Source organism: Scyliorhinus canicula, chromosome 14, assembly GCF_902713615.1.
Source record: "Scyliorhinus canicula chromosome 14, sScyCan1.1, whole genome shotgun sequence".
NCBI lineage: Eukaryota > Metazoa > Chordata > Chondrichthyes > Carcharhiniformes > Scyliorhinidae > Scyliorhinus > Scyliorhinus canicula.
In genome coordinates, this window is record NC_052159.1 from 95,282,704 (window position 1) to 95,307,037 (window position 24,334).

A 24,334-nucleotide genomic window follows, 5' to 3' on the forward strand; every position below is an offset into this window, starting at 1 on the left:
GCGTACTTAATCTTCTCTAGGTGAAGAAATTCCGAAAGATCAGCGAGCCAGTCTGCAGCTGTGGGTGGTGCAGGATTCTCCGGCGTGCGGTTAGGGAAGCAAAAGCAAGGGCATTAGCCTCCTTCCCCATGTGTAGTTCTGGCTGCTCCCATACCCCAAAGATTGCCACTATTGGGCATGGCTTACCCTCACCCCCACAACCCTGGACATTGCCTCGGAGAAAGAAGGCTGTCCAGAACCCAACAAGTTTGGGCCAAGCCCAAAACATGTGGGTGTGGTTGGCCGGGCCCCTCTGGCATCGTTCACATTTATCCTCCATCTCCAGGAAGAACCTGCACATTCGGGTTCTGGTCAAGTGCGCTCTGTGCACCACTTTGAGCTGCATTAGGCTGAGCCTTGCGCAGGAGATGGAATTAGCCCTGCTCAGTGCTTCGCGCCAGAGTCCCCACCATACCTCTGTCACCAGTTTGTGCTCCCATTTTTGTCTGGTCTTCTCCAGTGGTGTTCGAGCACTGTCCATCAACTTTCTGTATATTTCCCAAATAGCCCCCCCCATTCTTGTTGCTTGTGCCTATCAGGTCCTCTAGTAGTGTGGTTTAGGGGGCACTGGGGTACCTTACTGTCTCTTTGCGGAGGAAGTGTTTTATTTGGATGTGTCTCATTTCCTGTCCTTTTGTAGTTTCTACTTCCTCGTCAGTTCGCCCAGTGTTACCAGTCTGTGCCCTATGTAAAAGTCCCCAACTGTCAGTGGGCCTCCGTTCCACCTCTTATCTTTTGAAGGTGGTATCTAGTCTGGCTGGGGGGGAATCTGTGATTGCCGCAGATGGGGGCCATGGGGAGCATTTTAGTTAGCCCGAAGTGTTGTCTCAGCTGGGTCCATGTTCTCAGCATGGCCGCTATCACTGGGCTCGTTGTGTATCTTGTTGAGGGGGATGGGAGTTCTGCTGTAGCTAGGGCCTGAAGGGCCGTTTTTTTGCAGGAGGCCTCCTCCATTTGTACCCAGTCTTTGCCGGGATCGTGTACCCAGTCTTTGCCGAGGGTTCTTGTACCCATCCCCTCACTCTTTCTGCCGTTGCTGCCCAAAATTCAATCATTTTAAACAATTAATAGTAATTAACCTCATGTTAAAAGAACGCACACAATTTGTACTGCGGACTTATATATCTGTATTATTTGCACATACCCATATCTTTCATGGATTCTCCTGGTAGCAATGTTGGTTCTTCCATTTGAGCCAGCTTATTGCCATCCCTTAAAACCTTAAAGCAGAACATACAAATCAATGAGCAGACAGAACAGAAAGAATATATTTGCTTCTTAATATCAGCCCAAATTTTATAACTCTAATATACAACCTTTTTACTAAAATGAAAAGCATTTTGATATTATTGTCAGGAGCGCAGAAATCAACTAGGGACACATATATTGAACGAAAAGTGTGATGTTCTAACATAACATTAAATTACTGGGATACAAATAAATACAAGACAAAAAAAAGGACAAAGAAATGGCTGAGTCACAACATCGGCTAGAGAGGCAAAGCAGTCTCAGAAATAAATAATTAGGTGTCTTGGCATACACCGTTTCAGACAAAGGGCTTGGATAGAAATGGGAAGATGATAATTACTGATCATTATGGTAGGCCCTATTTTTAAAATATGAAAAAGAGGACAACAAATCATAATCTTAACCAGAGAATTTCAATGATTCAGGGCATAAAGCTTGTGGCAACCTTGAGGCAACTGCAGCTCACCGAAGACTTGCTGGGGCATGAAGTACTTTAATTAAAGCTCTTTTAGAAGTTCAGATACAGGGTGGCACGGTGGCACAGTGCTGCTGCCTCACAGCGCAGAGGACCCAGGTTTAATCCTGGGCCCTTGTCTGTGTGGAGTTTGCACATTCCCCCCTTGTCTGCGTGGGTCTCACCCCCACAACCCAAAAAGATGTGCAGGCTGGGTGGATTGGCCACGCTAAATTGCCCCTTAATTGTAAAAAAAGAGAATTGGATACTCTACATTTATATTAAAAATAGAAGTCCAGATACTTATTTTCTACGGATCCCCAATACCAATTTGAAAAGTTCCAGATTTGGGGGGATTTCCACATTACCCATTTTGTAGATTGGAACAGCTTTACTGAATCGTGTTCTGATGTGGATTTGTATGTTGAATGTTTTCCTGGAGTATTAGGGCACCACAGTATTGGCAAAGCAAACTCCAATGGCCAACTACTTCTAAGTGCAGTGAGTTTGGCGTAACATCACAAACAACCTGCCAGCAAACAGACAAACTGAAAATAACATGGATGCACCCTAGATCCAAACAATGGTACATGATGGACTATGTTATTGTACGACAAAGATCTCAAGGACATGCACCTCTTTCGCTCCCTCAGAGATGCTGAATGCTGGCCTGGCTTTTGGCTCGTCAGGCATATTGAGTCTTTGAAGATAAAATCTAAGGTGCTTTGACACAGAGTCAAGCCACAAAGGAAGCGTGATGCATCTGTTCTAAAAGACAAGGCCAAGAGATAAGAACCGGAAAACAAACTAGCCACAGCAAATGCTGATATTAGAGAGGACAATAATGCCATTGAAGATTCTTGTAAAAGGTTAAAGAATGTTACTTTCAGCATAGCATCTGAGGTCCTAGGATTCATTAAACAGATGCACCAAGACTGATTCCACAACAATCACCAAGAGATAGAAAAGCTTCTGGACAAAGTGCGTAACACGCACAGATTTCACATACCTGACAAGAAGTCCATTAGCATGGAACAGCAGATACCATTACACAAAATACATGCTGCAGTCCAAACTAAAAGAAAACAACCAATGGTGGGAAAACAAGGCTGATTAGCTTCAAGCAGCTACTGATAAAACAACTTGAAAGTTCCACACAAAGGTCTGTGAACAGTCTATGGCCCTAAAACCAACAGTCACTTCCTAACCAAGAGGCATGCGTATCCTTCATTAGGCAGAGCACTTTAGCAATCTCCTAAACCAACAATTCAGTGTGCAGTGATACAACTCAATGAGTTCCACGGCACCACACTCTGGAAGAGTTTGTTCGCGATCCTTCTCAAGCAGAAGCGGGGCAGCACGGTAGCATGGTGGTTAGCATAAATGCTTCACAGCTCCAGGGTCCCAGGTTCGATTCCCGGCTTGGGTCACTGTCTGTGCGGAGTCTGCACGTCCTCCCCGTGTGTGCGTGGGTTTCCTCCGGGGCTCCGGTTTCCTCCCACAGTCCAAAGATGTGCGGGTTAGGTGGATTGGCCATGCTAAATTGCCCGTAGTGTCCTAAAAAGTAAGGTTGAGGGGGAGGGGGTTGTTGGGTTACGGGTATAGGGTGGATACGTGGGTTTGAGTAGGGTGATCATTGCTCGGCACAACATCGAGGGCCGAAGGGCCTGTTCTGTGCTGTACTGTTCTATGTTCTAAGTCACAAAGGTTATAAAGCAGCTTTCTATGGTACAGTCGCTGGGATCAAATTGCTTCCCACCTGAAGTATTCAACTACGGAGGATCTTGCATGATTGGGAAACTCACAAGTAAATTCCGACTAATCTGGTATCAGGGTGCTGTGGTCCAAGACTACAAGAACGCCTCCAAAACTCAGAATCAGTGTGGCTTCCATGCAAGACAGCACGTCAAATTCAAGAGAGTCCTGCAATCAGAATAAGGACCTCTATATGGTGTTCATTGACCTGACCACGGGCTTTGACACAGTAAACTGGGAGGGCCTGTGGAAGGTTCTGGCAAATATGGTTACCCTGAAAAGATAATCAGTGTCATTTGCTCATTTTCACAGTGTTGGCAAAGTGATACAAGTCATCCAATGCAGTTCCTATCACCAACAGCACCAAGCATGGCTGTTCATTGGCTCCAACTCTGTTTTCTATAAACTTCTCGGCCTACAAATTCAATAATGTTGACACAGGAGTACACATTCAATTCAGGACATACAACAACCCCTTGAACTTGCAATTGCTCAAGGCTCGTACAAAAGTTACCAAACAGTGACTGGTGAACTCTTGTTCATGGAAAAATGCACTCTCGTGGCACAAACGCTGGAAGACATTCAGCTGCTTGTTGATCACTTTTTCCTCGCCTCAGACACTTTGGCTTGGCAATAAGTCTGAAGAAGACAGAGATCTTGTGTCAACACAACCTTGGTCAAGTACTCAAATGCCTCAAAATCACTTTCAATAACACACCTCTCTGTTCAGTACAGAAGTCTGTTATTTTGGAGCATCCTCTCTAATAACACTACACTGGATGTGGAAATCATTCAACACCTGGAAAAGGCAAATTCAACGTTTGGCTTTGCATGGAGCTCGTCTCAGAACAATGATCAAAGTCTACCAGGCAGTGGTTCTTACATCACTTCTTTATGGGTGTGGGATTTGGACAACCAACATTACAAAGCAACTAGAAGCATTCTATCTTTGATGTCTGAGACCTGCACACCTGTCATCAGAGCTCAGCAGCGCTAGGTTGGTCATATGGTTCGCACGGAAGATTCACGCATACCAAAGACAGCACTCTATACAGCTGCTGAGCATGGTAATCTACACCACAGAACATCTTAAACTTAGATATAATGACAATCTGAAAGCTAACCCTGAGAGCTTGCAAGATGGATCCCAATCCATGGGAACAAATTAAACTTGGAGACCCAAAACGTTGCTGTCATCAGCGATTTTAACATTTGGGAAGAACAGTCAAGTGCTTTCATAACAAGCAAGTGCAGTGCAAAGCCAATGTCTCCACACATCCCTCCGATACTGACTGCATTGGCAATATTTGCAATCAGTTATGCAAATCGAGATTTAACATAACATCATGGGGCAAAGTAACATAAACCACAAACTAGGCTTTTTTTTGTTAAACGTTCATCCGTCAAAGCAATGGGAAAATCCATTGTTTTAGAACATAGAACGATACAGCGCAGTACAGGCCCTTCGGCCCTCGATGTTGCACCGACATGGAAAAAAACTAATGGCCATCTAACCTACACTATACCCTTATCATCCATATGCTTATCCAATAAACTTTTAAATGCCCTCAATGTTGGCGAGTTCACTACTGTTGCAGGTAGGGCATTCCACGGCCTCACCACTCTTTGCGTAAAAAACCCACCTCTGACCTCTGTCCTATATCTATTACCCCTCAATTTAAGGCTATGTCCCCTCGTGCTAGCCACCTCCATCCACGGGAGAAGGCTCTCGCTGTCCACCCTATCTAACCCTCTGATCATTTTGTATGCCTCTATTAAGTCACCTCTTAACCTTCTTCCCTCTAACGAAAACAACCTCAAGTCCATCAGCCTTTCCTCATAAGATTTTCCCTCCATACCAGGCAACATCCTGGTAAATCTCCTCTGCACCCGTTCCAAAGCTTCCACGTCCTTCCTATAATGAGGCGACCAGAACTGTACGCAATACTCCAAATGCGGCCGTACTAGAGTTTTGTACAACTGCAACATGACCTCATGGCTCCGGAACTCAATCCCTCTACCAATAAAGACAAACACACCATAGGCCTTCTTCACAACCCTATCAACCTGGGTGGCAACTTTCAGGGATCTATGTACATGGACACCGAGATCCCTCTGCTCATCCACACTACCAAGAATTTTACCATTAGCTAAATATTCCGCATTCCTGTTATTCTTTCCAAAGTGAATCACCTCACACTTCTCCACATTAAACTCCATTTGCCACCTCTCAGCCCAGCTCTGCAGCTTATCTATGTCCCTCTATAACCTGCAACATCCTTCCGCACTGTCTACAACTCCACCGACTTTAGTGTCGTCTGCAAATTTACTCACCCATCCTTCTGCGCCCTCCTCTAGGTCATTTATAAAAATGACAAACAGCAATGGCCCCAGAACAGATCCTTGTGGTACGCCACTCATAACTGAACTCCATTCTGAACATTTCCCATCAACTACCACTCTGTCTTCTTTCAACTAGCCAATTTCTGATCCACATCTCTAAATCACCCTCAATCCCCAGCCTCCATATTTTCTGCAATAGCCGACTGTGGGGAACCTTATCAATGCTTTGTTATGGCTTCACAATTAATTCCTGCTGGAGGAACTCATCATTCCTACAATTGCTTTTGCCCAATATCTAGGTAAAAAAACAGTACGGCTGAGAAATACTATAGATCTCTTATTCTGTACTCTGGAATGCAATACGTGCCATTACCTATGACCGGTTACATATATACACTAACCAAATTGAGGCACAAGTGGAAGACAAACTAATCAATAAAATAAAATATATATTCCTCTTTGCCAAATTCAATAATTAATCTGTAACAGTCATTATGCTCTTGGTTAAAGTTCAATTTTTGTATCATGTTTTTATCTTATTCATTCTTGGGACATCAGTGATTTGTCCATTCGTAGTTGTTCCAAGGTGGTGGTAGCAAGCAGCCTTCTTGTATACGTCACCAGTTTCGTACGAACTTTGCAAAAGTAATACCAGTCTCTCTAACTTTCCATTCCATCCATTTCAGAATATTTCTATTTGGTTTGATGCTGTTATTGTTAGATATGTACTTGCACCACTTAATGTCTTTGAAAGTTATATATCTATTTGCCACAGATTTGCATGTTTTTTACTAACCATTGTCCTCATACCACACGAGTATTACGATCGTTATCTAATGGTTTGAAAAAAAATAGCAATTAGATCAACCCAAATTGAATTAATTGCTTTTAAAAATATAATTCTTCCTGATCCATTTTTCACTGAATCAGAACAGATTATATAGGGTGTCCCATTGGGACTTCACCACGTCCATCATTCTGGCCAGATTGTCATATCCAAATTGTAGAGCTGGTTTGCGCAGCGGCATGGCTGTGCACTGTGTGGGGTTTGCTCTGCGGGATCGGTTTAAGTGCTACTCCCATCGTTGCTGAGGAGCTGCTGAGTCCAGTCCCTGTGAATCAGCCGGCGGGCCAGTCATAATAATAATCTTTATTAGTGTCACAAGTATGTTTACATTAACAAAGCAATGAAGTTACTGTGAAACTCCCCAAGTCGGCAACACCCCGGCACCTGCTCAGGTACACAGAGGGAGAATTCAGAACGCCCAACTCACGCAACAGCATGTCTTTCAGGACTTGTGGGAGGAAACCAGAGCACCCGAAGGAAACCCACACAAACACGGGGAAAACATGCAGACTCCACAGACAGTGACCAAAGCCGGAATCAAACCAGGTTCCCTGGCGCTGTGAACGGTCTCACCGGGTCGGCTGTTGGGAAACCTCCGGCATTTCCCACTCACTATCACACTTCGATCGAATTTGGTTAAATCGTGCCCTCAGTGTTTAAATCAAAATCAGACTGATATGATCATTACTATGTTCGCTTTTCTGACTGTAAGGGTACTGAATAAAACACTGATGTATTCCCCAGCAGGAATTGTAGATCACAGACTGGCCAAGACACTACAGTATCCATTCGCTGTCCTGCTGAGAATTGGTGAATTAATCCAACTTTCCTTGAAATACGGACAAAGATAACTGACATAACAAGTGAAAATCAGAAACCAAACCACTGGCCCACAGAAAAGGTATGCCTTCGTAACTTTTTGATAACTGAAAACCCCACGCAGGTGTTTATACATGCTCTCAACAGAAATGCAGCCTGGTCCAAGGCCAAATCCATTGTGGCATTTCTGCAGGCTCTCTTCCCCCTACCTCATCAGGGTGTATTCCGGTGTCCTTTTTGAATGATGTCCCCTTCACTCAACCAGTACAGTCAAATGGACTTCAAGCTGAAAGGTTCACTTTGAGGAATCATTGAAGTCTCTCCAAATCACTGAAGTCTGTTCGGTTTTTGTTCAGAATAGAAAACAAACCCGTCCAAGCATCCTACTTCCACAGCTGTAGCTTCCTGACTTTGCACACACAGCGACATCTATCTCCATTTTCAAGTCAGACAGCAATAAGACAGCTGTTTTTTTCCTTTGTTTCCAGTTGTTAAATATGCTTTCAATAAAGGGCCTCCTGTTCCCATGGACTTATGCAAGGCAGAACTTGCAAGATCACATGTTCCTCTCCATTGTAATCGAGTCGGTTTTCCTTCTCATTAGTTCCCTCACTACATGCCTGAACAAGCAGCCTTTAGAACTTGAACAGCTTAACCAGTAGTGGTACTACTGGGTCACGCATGGTGACGGACATTGAAGTCTCCCACCTACAGTACATTGGAGTCCTTGCTATCTTTAAATTGGTATTAAACATGAGTGAGTAATGATTCATCAGCTGACGGGGGGCAAAGGCAGGGAGAGAGTAGGGGGTGATAGGGTGGTAATCAGAGAAGGTTTCCGTGCCCTGTTTTACCTGATCCCATGAGACTTTATGGGGTCCGCAGCAAGGGCAACTCCCTCCTGACTGTCTACCACTGTGCTGCCATCTCTAGTGGGTCTGTCCTACCAGTGGTACAGGACATACCCAGGGATGCTAATGGTGGTATCTGGGGCTTTGTCCATAAGGTATGACTCTGAGTATGACTATGTCAGACTGTTGATCGACTGGTCTGTGGCACAGCTCTCCCGAATGTGGCACAAGCCCCCAAAGTGTTAGAAAGGACAACTTTGCAGGGTAACCAGGATTGGATTTGCTGTTGTCCTTTCCAGTACTTAATTGAATCTAGATGCTCCATCCAGTTTCATTCTCTTGTTAATAATTTGGATACAATTGAGTGACTTGCTCGCCATTTCACGCGCATTGATAGTCAACCACAACGCTGTGGCTCTGGAATCAAATATAGGCCAGAGCAGGGAAGGATGGCCGATTTCCTTCCCTGTTTGACATTAGTGAACCAGATGGGACTTTTACGACAACCAATGATGGTTTCATGGTCACCATTACTACGGCTAGCTTTTAATTTCAGACCTAGTTTCATGGTCACCATTATTACGGTTAGCTTTTAATTTCAGACCTAGTATTTGAATTTAAATTCTACCAGTTGTCTTAATGGGATTTGAACTCGTCCCCCCCCAGAGCATGAGCCTGGGCCTCAGGGTTACGAGTCCAGTGAGATTACCACCATGCCACTGCCTCACTAGATGTTTCAATATCCGATCAGATGTGTGGTTATTAAACGGTAGAAGTCTCAACTTTATCCTTTTAATCCAAATTGAATTATTTCCAGTTCTCATTGGAAATCTTTCCATCGTAAGCAGGCTAAGCTAACTTCTGTGAACTAGGTTTCTCAGGAACCAAATTTAAATGTGTTGTTTCATGATAACTTTGAACCTCAATGGTTAAATGCACCACTTATTGCACTGGGCACGCTGGACACTCTTAAGGATCAAAACTGAACTTATTTCATTCTAATACCCAACTAGCTGCAAAGGCATAAAGATTTGCTCAATTAAAACTAATCAGGATGGCCACTGTGGGGAATGGAAATGTCATATTGAGAGTGGCCTGCACTGCAATTGGCCTTCACAGCCCTGGGTCAGGAAACAGGAAGAAAAATAAAACAGTCAAGATTTCTGTTCCGACTCAATTTCATTCCTTCACCACTCATAACAAAATCCACATCATTGCTTGATACCCTTGAAATAAATATGATTCAATCACAAGCAATGAATAATTCTGAATATATTTCAGCTTGGATCAATAAAGCATGCAGAATTTTTATTTTTCACCCCATTAGTTTCACCTGAATTCAAATGTAGGTCTCAGAGTAAAGCATCTCACTGTTATTTCATCGTTTTAAGTAAATGTCACTAATATGCAATCTGAAAGTGTTAAAATTAGGCTGCTTAGTGCAAACACATTAAAAGTGTTCTATTACCTATTACTTCAGTCAAATTATCTGCATTAACGCCGTGCAGGCTAGAATATTAAACATGCAAGTCACATATGGTTCTCCCCATACCCAAAGTACATAAAGAAACACAGACCTAGATTGTCCAAAGAGCAGCAATCATCATTGGATTGCTGCTTTGCCAAAACTTACCCCTGACTCGGCACTGGTCTGCATTTCTCACTTGTGTCTTTTGAACTGGGCTTTCCCAGAAATGCTAAGCAGTGTGTCTCTGAAAAGAGCTTCACCGCAGAACAGTGGAGTTGGGGTGAAAACCAGACACAACCTTTTTTACAGAACTCGCTGCTTATAGTAGAGTGGAAGGCAGGGGCAGGTGGGGTCGGGGGAATAATTGATGGTCAGTAGGAATGATTCGGAGGTCGGGGGAATGATCCGGGGGTCGGGGGAATGATTCGGGGGAGTCAATTGTGTAGTTACCCAGGAGTTAAGACTAGGTTTTTTCTGTCTAACATTTCCTAGGTAACTATTTAGATAAGTACTGAGGAACTGTCCAAAATCTCTAGCCCTAACTCAGAGTCAGAGACACGAGTGGAGGGTTCGAGGAAGCAGAGGAATTGCCCACCGGAGGTTCAAACTTCCCAGGCAATTCTCATGGAGATCAGGGCATCAGCTCTTCCACAAGGGCCCAATGGGCATCTTCATTTGTACATCCCGTCTCCAACAATCTGGAGATTGGAGGTTTTGGGCCAAGAATACATTCATTGCGGCAACCTGTCATGTAATAGCAAGCAGTATTATTTTTAAATGGCCTTTTACAAGTGCAAATGGAAAGTAGAAGCATTTAACAATATTGCATTTATATAAGAAAATGTTACATTTATCTCTCAAGGATAACAGTGAGACCATGTACTGTCAGAAGCTGCAGATTGAAAGTACAATCCAATTTATTAGTCAGCAAGTTCACTATACTGTACTTTAAAAGGAACTTTCAAGATCTGCACTAGCTTTGGATTATAGGTGCTTACCTATAAAAACACTAAAAGGAAGTTGACAGCTGGTAGCAATAGTACATTTATCTCAAAGCTTTTAACTTCTGCAAGATGAAAAAAAACACCTGTACATTTCCCACAATACTTCACAATTAATGAGTAGTTCTAGATATCAAACACTACACATGGAGTTCAAATTGTGCAGAAAGAAAATACTATTTTGCTCAAATCTGAACAACCTTTTCTAGACATCTGCTATTCATAGAAATGGTTTCCTGTACATCATGGAGCCTAATCAACCTTTGCAGGTCTCATTTAAGATTGTAGCATGGCTCACCTCATTAATATTATTTGAACAAAAGGATTTTGCACACATTTTAATGCTTGGTTAAAACTGGGCTAAAAAGCAGAATCTAGAAAAAATAATTGTGAAACATTTAAAAGTACTCTGATCTGGCATTAATCCAGGACAACACTTAGATGATCTAGTCACGGCATCTAAATTCTCAACAGATACTAAAACACCCAGGCAGTACTGAACAATAATAAATAAAATTCTGTTATCCTTTATTAAATGCTCCAAATGAATTGTGATCACTTAACTGCTGGGCTACTACAAATAACAGTTAATCTAGCATTTAGAATGAGCTTGTTGGCACGTCCATATTTTTTCAATCACTGACAAAGCAACACATTTTAATGCATAGCTACCTACCCTGAAATCTGTAGAAAAATCTGTTTGAGAAATAGAATCAGAGGGCATAACTGCAGTAGTCTTGTACACAGTTTGCTCAGATACAGATGAGGAGGCACTATGGAAAGAAAGGACAAAAGTAGTTAAGTGCAAATTGATACTGAGGTGATCAAATTCATATGGTATCCTCCACTTGTGTAAAGTAAACCCCAGTTCTAACTGACCTTGTTTCAAGGGCATATAGGCCAGCTGCAATACATCATAACAGTCTTCAATATAGACTAACCTATGATCAACTGTCTCAACATTACATGAATGCTGAATAACAGAAGACGCAATCCATCAGACAAAGCTAAGGAAATCAAAGGTTCATGATTTGTTAATTCCGCAAACAACCAAAGTTCTGCAATCCTTCCATATCCAGTAGCAAATGGTTAGGGGATAATTAATATTTTTATCTTCAATGATGGCAGAGCCCAGCACGTGTGCAAAAGACAATGCTGAGGCATTGGCAAAAACATTTCAGTCAGAAGTACCGAGTACTTGTTCCTTCTTTGTGTGCTCCTGAGGACCTCAACATTACAGAAGCCAGTCTTCAGCTAATTACATGCAGGATCAAGGATTGGTCACAGAGGACCTATCAACGGCTATAGCCCCAAACAGCATCCCTCGTGATAAAGACTTAAACTCCAGAAATAACTGTGTTTCTAAACAAGCTGTCACAGTATATCAGGAACACTGGCATCTGCTAAATATGGAAAATTGGCCATTCATATCAAGCTCACAGAAAGTAGAACAAATCCAGCCGAGTCAGTTACCATCTAATGAACCTATTCTCAATCAGCTAAGAGTTGAAGGAGTTGCACTGCTAAATTGCTCACAGATGCTCAGTTTTAGTTGTAACAGGACCACTCCGCTCCAGGGCTCATTAACCAGAGATAGAATTAATCTGCATTTGGAGATATAAACAGTCAGCTGGTTTTGTTAGGTTTCAACCAGCTTGTTGAATTTTTCATAAGGGATCAGGTGTGTAAATGAGGGAAATGCATTTGACGTAGCCTATTTGGACTTCAGCAAGGCTTTTGATAAGACCCCATATGGGAGACTGACAACGAAGGTTAAGAGCCCATGAGATCCATGGAAATTTGGCAAAATCGATCCAAAATTGGCTGAGTGGCAAGAAGGGTGATGGTCGAGGTTGGTTTTTGGACGGTACGTCTGTGTCCATTGGGGTCCCGAGGGATCAGTGTTGGGGCCCTTGCTGTTTGCAGTTTACATAAATGATTCAGACTTGAATGTAGGAGGGTTGATTAGTAAGTTTGTAGATGATACGAAAATTGGTGGAGTGGTAAATAGTGAGGTCCCCGGATAGCCTTCATTTACAGGAGAATATAGACTGGCTGGTCAGATGGGCTGATCAGTGGCAAAGGGAATTCAGTCCGGATAATGAGGTGATAAACCTGGGCAGGAAAAACAAGGCGAGCTTGGAAAGCACCGAGGATCAGCAGGATCTTGGGTGTGCATGTACACCCGACCCTAAAGACAGCAGAGCAGGTGGATGCAGTGGTTAAGTAGGCATATGATATACTTGCCTTTATTAGCCGAGGCATAGAGTTTAAGAGCAGGGAGGGTATGCTGGAATTGTATAAAATGTTGATTAGGCTACAGCTAGAGTATTGTGTGTTCTGGAATCCACATTATAGGAGGAACAGCCCTGGAAAGGGTACAGAAGAGAATTACCAAGATGTTGCCTGGGCAGGAGAGTTTTAGTTAGGAAGAGAGATTGGATAGACCCTTGGTGGAAGGGTCAATGACCAGGGGCATGGATTTAAGTAAGGGGCAGGAGGTTTAGAGGGGATGTGAAGAAAAGTTTGTTTTTTACCCAGAGGGTGGTGGGAGTTTGAAATTTGCTGCCTAAAAAGGGGGGTGGGGGTGGAGGCAGAAACCCTCATAACATTTAAGAAGTATTTAGATATAAACTTACAATGCCAAAGCATACAAGGCGATGGGACAAGTGTTGAAAAATGGTATGGGAATGGTTAGGTGGTTGATTTTACCGGCACAGATGTGTTGGGCCGAAAGGCCTCTTCTGTGCTTTGATTCTATGACTCTATTTCCAATAGAGCTGAATTCCAGAGGCAAGACAAGAACGACTGTCCAAAATCAAGGTAGCATTCTGCCAAGTTTGAAACCAAGGACACCCATTACCCACCAGTAAAACTGAAGACAATGCTAATCAGGGGATGCCATTCTGAACACAAAGGAGGATGTTTCATTGGAGACTATTATTTTGGAGCATTAAGCAGTGTCGTAGGAGCGAGCATTTTCAGTGGCTTCATCAGACTTTCCCTTCATCATAAATTATAATTAGGTCGGCCATGATCATAATGAATGGCGGAGCAAGTTCAAAGGGTGACTGGCTTACTTCTGCTTCTTTTTATGATGTCCCAAAGGTTACAAGGGGGGGATGTTTGCTGATAACTTCCGAGATCAGTTCAGTCTGCAATTCCTTGGTTAGTGAAGCAAATCAGGCTTGCATATTACAACACCTGGTAACAGCCACGCTTAGGTCGATATAAAACAAGGAACATCTGTATCATACAAATGTCAATCAATGACCATTGCCAACATGAGTCCAACTAACAGGTCTAACAACTTCCCCATGGCTTGCAATGGCATTCCCATCAATCTCCTTGGGGGCGGGGTCACCATTGACCAGAAACTCCAGTCACATAAATACTATGGCTACAAAAATATGTCAGAGGTTAGGTGTCCATCTCCTGACTCCATAATTGCTCTCCACCACAAGGCTCAAGTCAGGAATATGATGCAATACTCTCAACTTGCTTTTCTGGATGCAACTGCAAAACAGGAAGCTCAGCATTATTCATGGCACACAGTTCACCTGATCAGCAACCCATTCACTAGTATATACATCAACTCCCTCGACCAGCACACCATGAGTACAATGTGTTCTATCTGCTGAATGCAACTTGGCAAGGCTTCGGCAGCAACAAACCCAAAGAGAAGGATAAAGGCAACAAATGCATGAAGCCAACATTTCCTCCACTGCATTAGAATTTAACATATCACCATTTCATCATTGTCACAAGGTCAAAATCCTGAAGCTCCCTGTCAAACAGTACTATGGGAACACATTCAGTACAAAAACTGGTGAATCAGAAAAAAGGGCAGCTCACCATCACTTTCTCAAGGTCAAATAGACGCGAGCAAAAACCGCTGGCTCTGCAAGCCCATGTGGCAGGAATTACCTAAAAGGATCTAAGTAATTCCCAAAAATTGATCCCTCTCACACAGACAATGTCAACATTTTACCACAACCTAACAGGAAGTAAATAGAATACTTCCTGCTCACATAAACTATGACCTGTTACAGTTCCACAAACATGGGGCACCCGTCAGCCTCTTGTTCAAGTGGCCATTCTTCGTGTTTGTGTCTACTAAGTATGACTCAAAGTCAGTGGGCATCAAAACTGAGCTAATTCCCATCCTCACCCAGTGTCCATACAAGTGGATTTCCCAGCATTCACCCGCAAATTAGTCAGGAAACTGGGTGGTTTTCGCTTTCTTGTGTCCATGGAGGCTGATTGCAACATTCCAACTGCCACCTCATATTTAATCAACTGAACCAGGAGAGAGTTAGAATCAAAGTCAGTGATCAAGGAACCCATGGGAGGTGTTCTGTACCTTCTTTTCCTCAAGCTGGAAGGTGGGTAAAAGGCAATACTGCCCATTTAAATCAACCCATCATTTAGGCCCTATGCCTTGGACCCATACATGAAATATTCATAATATTCTTATTAAATTTCAGTCTTATTTTCTTCTGTTGGAATTTAATATTCTTAGCATCACGTGAAAACCTGTTTTTGCATTTTCAGTCATTTTATCCAGATCCATCACTAAATGAAATTTAAGTTTCACCTTAATAATTATTTATTCTAATTTATCTCTTACTGTCTACTATAACATCATTGTCAGAATGAGCATTAATGCGCATTTATGCTCATTTTAACAACCTTGCTGCTCATCTTAATTCCACAAATTGCTCCACTTCAACCTTCAACATCAAAAATTCTCTCACTCGACCAAATTTACCTATTGTCTATCTTCCTTTGAACCACAATTATTTTTTTTAAAGCATTTTTTGCCAACTAAAAGAAATTGTCATTTCTAACTGTTCCTCTACTGAAATCATTTTTTTCAAATATTTTTATTAAAAAGAATTTTTCATCACAAAATAAATCCACAATTACTAAATATACATCTAGATACAGTACATGAATAACACATTTCAATCATTTTCGACCCACACCCCTATAACTAAAACAAAATAAAGAAAACCCCAACTGATAACTAATTACCCCCCCCCCCCCCCACCCCCAACAGCTGGCGGTGACTAACTCTTTGAAAAGGGAAATGAATGGCTGCCATCTCAAATAAAATTCCCTCTACTGACCCTCTAATGGTGTACTTGACCTTCTCAAGATACATGAAATCCATTAGATCACCCAATGATGCTGAGGCGCTGGGCGGAGTGGGAGAACTTCATCCAACAGAACTTGCCTCTGGGCTATCAATAAGGTAAAGGCGAGGACATTCACCTTCACCCCCGTCTGCAGCATTGGTGAGTCCGAGACCCCGAAAATGGCCACCAGCGGACGACTCCAGTCGATATCAAGAATCCCTGACATGGTGTTAAAGAAGGAGATCCAAAAGCCACAAGTTTAAGACATGACCAGATCATATGGATATGATTCACTGGTCCCAGAAAACACCGTTCGCACCTATCTTCCACCCCCGAGAAAAATATCATCCTAGTCCGAGTCAGATGCACCCTGTGCACCACCTTGAACTGAATCAAGGTGAGCCCAGTACAGGAGGAGATTAAGTTCGCTCAATGTAGAGTCTCACTCCACACCCCTCCCTCAAAAAACGGACGCACCTCCCCCTCCGACTTCCTCCTCATCTCATCCAACGGAACCTGCTCTGGAGCCAATATCTGCCCATAGATGCATGAAATTTTTCCCTCACCCACTTTGGCCAGAGATAGGAACTATTCATGAGGGAGGGTGAAGGTGTCTGAGAAAGCAACACAATATCCTTACTCAGGAAATCATGCACTTGGAGATACCTAAATAAATTAGACTCGGTAGTTGGAATTTGTCCAACAGCTCCTCAAATCCAACAAACTACCCTCCACAAAAATGTCCCCGAACCTCTTCAGTCCCTTCCCCCCACAGGACCTAAACCTCGAGTCCAACTCTGCCAACACAAAGCAGCGATTCCCACAAAAAGGGGCAACAGTGACATGGATCCGAGCTTAAAATGCTGCCTAAACTGTCTCCAAATCCTCAGCATTGACTCCACCACCGTGCTTGAGGTAAATTTCAGACTAGAACCCCAACAAAAGCTCATCGCCATCTGCCCCAATATGGAATTTGGATCCTTAAGCCACCCCGGCACCTTTTCAAGGTTAAATTTTGGTCTTTAAAGAAATTGTTGACACACTATCTTAACTCCTTTTAACTGTAGGCACAAGCTCAAAGTTGGTGGGCTGGGAATATATGTTTGGAACACTGCGATGCATCAGGGAGGGAAAATGATATCTGTGCACTGTATCAGGAGTCAGCCACACCCATTAGTTAAGTACTTCAGATTTGGTTTGTGATCAGGGACAGGAGGATGTGATGATGAGTGACATAGCTTTGGAGATCCAGAGTGTAACATTGGAGGAATCTCAGCCTTGCATTTTCCCAACAGATATGAGACTCTTACAGCCTGGGTGCATGAGAGCAGAGATGGCAGGGAGAATGAGCAACCTGACCACATAATTCCTGGTCACTGTCAAATTTGGGATTAAATTGTTCCTTGAAAAACATTGATCCACTAACCAAAAAGTGGTTCAATAATCCCAAACCACAGACCTTTGCTCTTCACCTAGGTTTGTCAACAAGTAACTATAAAAGAAAACTCCACCCCAGACAACATGACACTCAAAGAAATGCAGTGGAATTGCTGTAATTTCCCTGTTACACCGCCGCCGCCGCCCCCCCCCCCCCCCCCCTCCTGCCCTGAAAACCGAGGATGAAACACTTTCTATTGGTGCCTTTGGGCAAGATGTGGCAAAGTGATGCACAGGGTTGTTGGTACAAAGCTTCCACCAAATGTTTGATGATGTAAATACAGTACCACATTACTGGCAATGGCACCAACCTGACAGCACCCGTGATGCACAAAAACAGTATATTCCAGAGGTTAGGATTTATTTCTCCAATTGTTTGGCTTGATGAAGACTGACTCATTCCATGTTGCACAATTTTATGTTCCTATAATGATGAATGGCATTTGAAATTACACTTGCCTGACATTTCTATTCAAAAGACCAATTGTTTCCTTTCAGAGAAGAGCCTATTCAACAAGAATTTTTTTTCTTGTGGTTATGATTTGGAGAATTTTATAATTCACTTACTTGTCTTCATGTCGAAAGCATCTATACGGTCAGATGAAATCTGTTATGATCTGAGACCAAACCCCAATGTCTATGGTACGATCCAGGCTAGGGACTAGTAACTGTTGATTAAAATAGATAAAGTTTGAGACTCTCTTGCTAGTGGAATAAAGCCACAAGAAATGGTGGTTAGCACTGTTGCCTCACAGCTCCAGGGTCCTGGGTTCAATTCCGACCTCGGCTGACTGCCAGTGTGGAGCTTGCACGTTCTCCCTCTACCTGCGCAAGTTTCTTCTGGGTGCTCCGGTTTCCTCCCACAGTCCAAAGGTGTGCAGGTTAGGTGGATGGGCCATGCTAAAATTGCCCCTTCGGGTCCAAAAAGTTAGGTGGGGTTACACGGATGGGGTGGGGGAGTGGGCCTAAGTAGGGTGCTCATCCCAAGGGTCAGTGCAGACTCAATGGGCTGAATGGCCTCCTTCGGCATGGTAGGGATTCTATGAAATGAAAAGCCAATTGGGGTGTTTTTAACTTGGTTACTAAATTGACCTGCATTGCTCAAGAGGGTTATTTATTTCTCCCTACTACCTGTTCAGCTACAAACATTCACATTGAAGTAGGCGATATTGAAGTAGGCTCCAAAAGGCAGCATTATAAACATCTTGAACACAGCCTTCCATTGATGCATTAGCTGTGTGTAAAATGCAGAGAAGTACTGCTTTTATGTTCTAGTATCCCAATCGAAAGCTTCTATCATTGACCATTCCAGATATGACACAATAGAAAGGTATCTCAGATGTCAGCAAAACCAATAAGAAAAACACACAATTCAAAGCCTTCCACTGCCTTGCAAAAGACAGTCAACATTTCAATCAATTCAGAGCTTACCAACTTTTACAGATGCACAATAGAAAGCATCCTATATGGCTGCATCACAGCCTGGTATGGCAACTGCTCAGCCCAAGACCACAAGAAACTTCAGAGAGTCGTGAACACAGCCCAGTCCATCACACAAATCTGCCTCCCAGACACTCACTCCACCTACATCTCCCACTGCCTGGGGAAAGCGGGCAGCATAATCAAAGACCCCTCCCATCCAGCTGACTCACTCTTCCAACTTCTTCCATCGGGCAGGAGATACAAAAGTCTGAGAACACGCACGAACAGATTCAAAAACAGCTTCTTCCCCACTGTTACCAGACTCCTAAATTACCCTCCTATAGACTGGCATCATTAACACTACACCCCTGTATGCTTCACCCGATGCCAGTGTTACATTGTGTACCTTGTGTTGCCCTATTATGTATTTTCTTTTATTTCCTTTTCATGTACTTAATGATCTGTTGAGCTGCTCGCAGAAAAATACTTTCCACTGTACCTCGGTACACGTGACAATAAACAAATCCAAATGATACACTAACACAGCCTTGTGAAGACATCATTGAAACTGCTCCAGCTCTTTACTTGTGAGAAAACCAAGACATTTCAACACAACTTTATTATTCTATGTAAAATACAAATATAGATGCACATAACCAACCACATTCAAAAAATATATCAAAATGAATCATTGGTAAATCACAGGATTAAAATATTTCAATCCCAAGGTTGTCTTGTAATTTTGCAACATGTGCAAAGGTCAGATAATATCCAACAGATACTCTTGGATATTTTATCAGATCATCCTTACTGCTTTTCAGACTACGTACCCAGATACATCAACTTTGAGCGAGTTGATCTTCGATCAATGACTGAGTAGATAAACCCATCCTGCTCTGCGTCCATGCCACACAAACCGAAATAGCTCCTCGCTTCATTGCTGCTTTCATCTGAATTGAGCTCATCTCAACCAGGCCAACAAAATGGACACTATAATGAGTTCTCAAGCGGAGGAGGAGTGTGGACAAAAAGTTACCCAAATAAGGAGAAGACAAGAACCAATATCGCAAACCAACACAAGATTGATGTGTTGATTTCTCCTCCTTCCCTATCTCCCTCGTTCTCCCCAACCTTCTTTCCCTCTCCATATTTCCTCTCGCTTTCCATCTGTTCTACCTCTCCTCTCCCCTCCCATCCTCTCCTCATTCTCCCCCTCCACCCCTTCCTCCCTCGCACCCCAACTCCATGCTCCCTTCCCCGACTAGCCAGCTACCGCTCCCCGTCCTCCATATCTCATTCTGTCCTCGTATCGCTTCCCTTACTCCTAGCACCCTCCTTCACCCTCACACTTGCTTCCCATCCACCTCTCTCCCTAACCCCCCCGTCCATTCATGTCCGCCCCATCCCCTCCCACGCCCACCGCATCTCCCCATCTCCTGTCCTCTGCCCCCTCCTCCACTACCCGTACCCTTCTTCCCATCCTCTTCACTCCCCATCCTCCCTCTCCCGCTCCTCCTCCCTCCCGCTTCCTTCCTTCCTCCCCTCTCCCTTACATCTCCTCCCTCCGCATCCCCTCTCCTCATCCCTGTCCTTCCTGTCACTCCCTCCGTTGTCAATCTCCTCTCCCTCCCTCCACTCATCCACAATGTGTCCTCACATTTCCCCATTCTTCCCTTTCCATCTGTCCTGTTCCCCCTCCGTCTTCTTCCTCCTCTTTCCTACCCTTCCTCAATCCTATGCCTCACTTGCATGTCTACATCCTTCCACTTCTTACGTCTCCCTACCTCCCACCATTCTCCCAACATATGCCTCCCTCCTTGCTGCTTCTTCCTTTCCCTAAATCGCTGCATCCTCCCCCTCCATTCTTCACTGCATCCTCCGCCTCCCTCCATCTTCTTCCTCAGCCTCTCCCTCGATCTGTTACCTGCCACTCTCTCTCCTGCCTCATGCTCTGCTCCACACCCTCGACCTTCCCCTACAGTCCTCTTCGTCTTCTCCCCTCCCTCGGCCTGCCGTCCCTCCTTCTGTCTCCCCCTCTCTCCCTCTTCCTTCCCTCCACACCCTCTTAGCCTCCCTTCGCACCCTCCCTCCACCTGTACCACCTCATTCTTTCCTCCTATCACGCTCCCCTCTTCCACCCCTTTTCCTCCTGCATCTCCTTCCCATCCAATCTTCCTCATCCACTCTTATTCTCTTCCACCCCGATGCCTCCTCCTCCCCACTCCTCCTACATCCCTCCATTCTCACTGTCCCTCCTCCCCTCCAGCAGGCGTCCTTCCTCACCTGTTGAGTCTTCCACACCTTAGCTCACTGCATCCTCCCCTATATTCTTCACTACATTACCCCTACCTCCACCCACTTCCTCCTTCCCTCATGCCCTGCTCCACTCCCTCGACCTCCCCCTTCAGTCCTCTCGACTTCACCCCTCCCTCATCTTTCCCTCCACACCCCATCCTCCACCCTTCCCACCCTCCCCAATTTATGCTCCTCCTTTCACTCACACCTCCTCCACCACTTCTGCTCCTCCTCCTCTTCCTCTCCTCCACCTCCATATTCTCAGTCCCCCTTTTCAGCTCCCGGTCCCCCACACTTCCTCCTCTCCCTGTCTCCCGTCCTCTGCCCCCTCCTCTACTCCCCGTCCCCTCCTTTCCCCAACCCATCCCCTCTCCCCCTCCTTCCACTGTCTCCCTCCTCCTCCCTCTCCCCCTCCTCCTCCCTCTCCCCCTCCCTCCTCCTCTCTTCCCCTCCCTCCTCCTCCTCTCCCCCCTCCCAACTCCTCTCTCCCCCTCCCTCCTCCTCCTCCTCTCCCCCCTCCTCCTCCTGCTCCTCTCCCTCTCCACCTCCCCCTCCTCTCTTCCCCTCCCTCCTCCTCTCTTCCCCTCCCTCCTCCTCCTCTCCCCCCTCCCAACTCCTCTCTCCCCCTCCCTCCCTCCTCCTCCTCTCCCCCTCTCCCTCTCAACCCCCTCCTCCTCCTGCTCCTCTCCCTCTCCACCTCCCCCCTCCTCCTCCTCCTCTCCCCCTCCCTCCCACCTCATCTATCCCCCTCCCCCTCTCTCCCCTCCCTCCCTCCTCCTCCTCCTCTCACCCCCTCCCTCCGCCTCGCCCCCCTCCCTCCATCCCCCTCCCACCCTCCTCGCTCCCCCTCCCTCCTCCTCCTCCTCTCACCCCCTCCCTCCGCCTCGCCCCCTCTCTCCATCCCCCTCCCACCCTCCACCTCCTCTCTCCCCCCTCCATCCCTCCTCCTCCCTTCCCCCATTCCCCTCCTCCTCCCCCCTTCTCCAACTCCTCCTCTCTCCCCCTACCTCCTCCTCCTCTCCCCTCCCCCCATCTCTCCCCCCTCCTCCTCCTCCCATCCTCCTCTCTCCCCGCTCCCTCCTCCTCCTCTCCCCGCTCCCTCCTCCTCCTCCTCCTCTCCCCCCTCCCTCCTCCTCCTCTCCCCCCTCCCTCCTCCTCCTCTCCCCGCTCCCTCCTCCTCCTCTCCTCGCTCCCTCCTCCTCCTCTCCTCGCTCCCTCCTCCTCCTCTCCCTCTCCCCCTTCTACCTCCTCCCCCTCTCCCCCTCCCTCCCCTTCCTCTCCCCCTCCCTCCCCTTCCTCTCTCCCCCTCCCTCCCTCCTCTCCACCTCCCTCCCTCCTCCCCTCTCCCCCTCCCTCCCTCACTCCGCCTCTCTACCCCCTCCCTCCCTCCTCCTCTCTCACCCCCTCCTCCCTCCTCCTCTCTCACCTCTCTCACCTCTCCCTCCCTCCTCCTCTCCCCCTCCTCTCACCCCAACCTTCCTCCCCGCCTCTATCGCCCTCCCTCCCTCCTGCTCCTTGCTCCCCCTCCCTCCCCTCTCCCCCCTCCCTCCTCCCCTCCTTTTTCTCCCCACTCCCTCCTCCCCTCCTTTTTCTCCTCCCCCCCTCCTTTTTCTCCCCCTCCCTCCTCCTCTCTCCCCCCGCCCTCCTCCTCTCTCCCCGTCCCTCTCCTCCGCTCTCCCCGTCCCTCCTCCCCCTTCCCCCTCTCCCCTTCCCTCCCTCCTCCTCCCTCCCTCCTCTTCTCCCATCCTCCTCCCAGCTCCTCCCCCTCCTCCTCTGCCCCTCCTCCCCCCTCCTCCTCCCCTCCCCCACCTCCTCTCTCCCTCCTCCTCCTCTCCCCCTCCCTCCTCCTCTCCCCCCTCCCTCCTCCTCTCTAACCCCTCCCTCCTCTAACCCCTCCCTCCTCCTCTCTCACCCCCTCCCTCCCTCCCTCCTCCTCACCCCGCCTCTCACCTCTCCCTCCCTCCGCCTCTCGCCTCTCCTTCCCTCCTCCTCCCCTCCTCCTCCCTCTCCCCCTCCCCCTCCTCCTCTCTTCCCCCTCCCTCCTCCTCCACTCCCCTCCCTCCTCCTCCTCTCCCCCCTCCTCCTCTCCCCCCTCCTCTCTCCCCCTCCCTCCTCCTCCTCTCCCCCTCCCTCCTCCGCCTCTCCCCCTCCCTCCTCTCCCTCTCAACCCCCTCCTCCTCCTCTCCCTCCCCACCTCCCCCTCTCCCCCTCCTCCTCCTCTCCCCCTCCCTCCCACCTAGTCTCTCCCCTCCTCCTCTCTCCCCCTCCCTCCCTCCTCCTCCTCTCACCCCCTCCCTCCCTCCGCCTCGCCCCCCTCCCCCTCCTCTCTCCCCCCTCCATCCCTCCTCCTCCTCCCTTCCCCCATTCCCCTCCTCCTCCCCCCTTCTCCTCATCCTCCTCCTCCTCCCCCCTTCTCCTCATCCTCCTCCTCCTCCCCCCTTCTCCTCATCCTCCTCTCTCCCCCTCCCTCCTCCTCCTCTCCCCTCCCCCCATCTCTCCCCCTCCTCCTCCCATCCTCCTCCCCTCCTCCTCTCTCCCCCCACCCTCCTCCTCTCTCCCCGTCCCTCTTCCTCCTCTCTCCCATCCCCTCCTCCCCTTCCCTCCTCCCCTTCCCTCCTCCTCTCCCCCTCCCTCCTCTTCTCCCATCCTCCTCCCACCTCCTCCTCCTCTCCCCCCCCCGCTCCACCACCTCCTCTCTCCCTCCTCTCCCCCTCTAACCCCTCTCTCCCTCCTCCTCCTCCCACCCTCCCCCCTCCTCTCCCCCTCCCTCCCCCCTCTAACCCCTCCCTCCCTCCTCCTCTCTCACCCCCTCCTTCCCTCCTCCTCTCACCCCTCCCTCCCTCCGCCTCACCCCTCCCTCCCTCCCGCCTCACCTCTCCCTCCCTCTGCCTCTCCCTCTCCACCTCCCCCTCTCCCCCCCTCCTCCTCCCTCCCACCTCGTCTCTCCCCTCCTCCTCTCTCCCCTCCCTCCCTCCTCCTCTCACCCCCTCCCTCCGCCTCGCCTCCCTCCCTCCATCCCCCTCCCTCCCTCCTCCTCCTCGCTCCCCCTCCTCTCTTCCCCCTCCATCCCTCCTCCTCCTCCCTTCCCCCATTCCCCTCCTCCCTTCCCCCATTCCCCTCCTCCCTTCCCCCATTCCCCTCCTCCTCCCCCCATCTCCTCCTCCTCTCTCCCCCTCCCTCCTCCTGCTCTCCCCTCCCCCATCTCTCCCTCCTC

General features: G+C 47.0%; 1 protein-coding gene across 3 annotated transcripts in view; it reads right to left on the reverse strand.

The window, feature by feature from the left end:
• Positions 1 to 18,038, reverse strand: part of mtmr2 (myotubularin related protein 2) — a 95,305-nt gene extending 77,267 nt beyond the window's left edge. Inside the window, exons 1-3 of one of the 3 annotated variants that reach the window (XM_038817761.1) lie at positions 11,767 to 11,786; positions 11,502 to 11,598; positions 1,184 to 1,259 (exon numbers count right to left, since the gene is read on the reverse strand). In XM_038817761.1, coding sequence (XP_038673689.1) covers positions 1,184 to 1,259; positions 11,502 to 11,549 — 124 coding nt within the window. In that variant the 5' untranslated portion in view covers positions 11,550 to 11,598; positions 11,767 to 11,786. Of the gene's footprint in view, positions 1 to 1,183; positions 1,260 to 11,501; positions 11,599 to 11,766; positions 11,787 to 12,016; positions 12,048 to 17,970 lie in introns of those variants that run through there. The other 2 variants (XM_038817759.1, XM_038817760.1) reach the window with 2 other exon arrangements.
• Between the last annotated feature and the right edge of the window lie 6,296 nt (positions 18,039 to 24,334).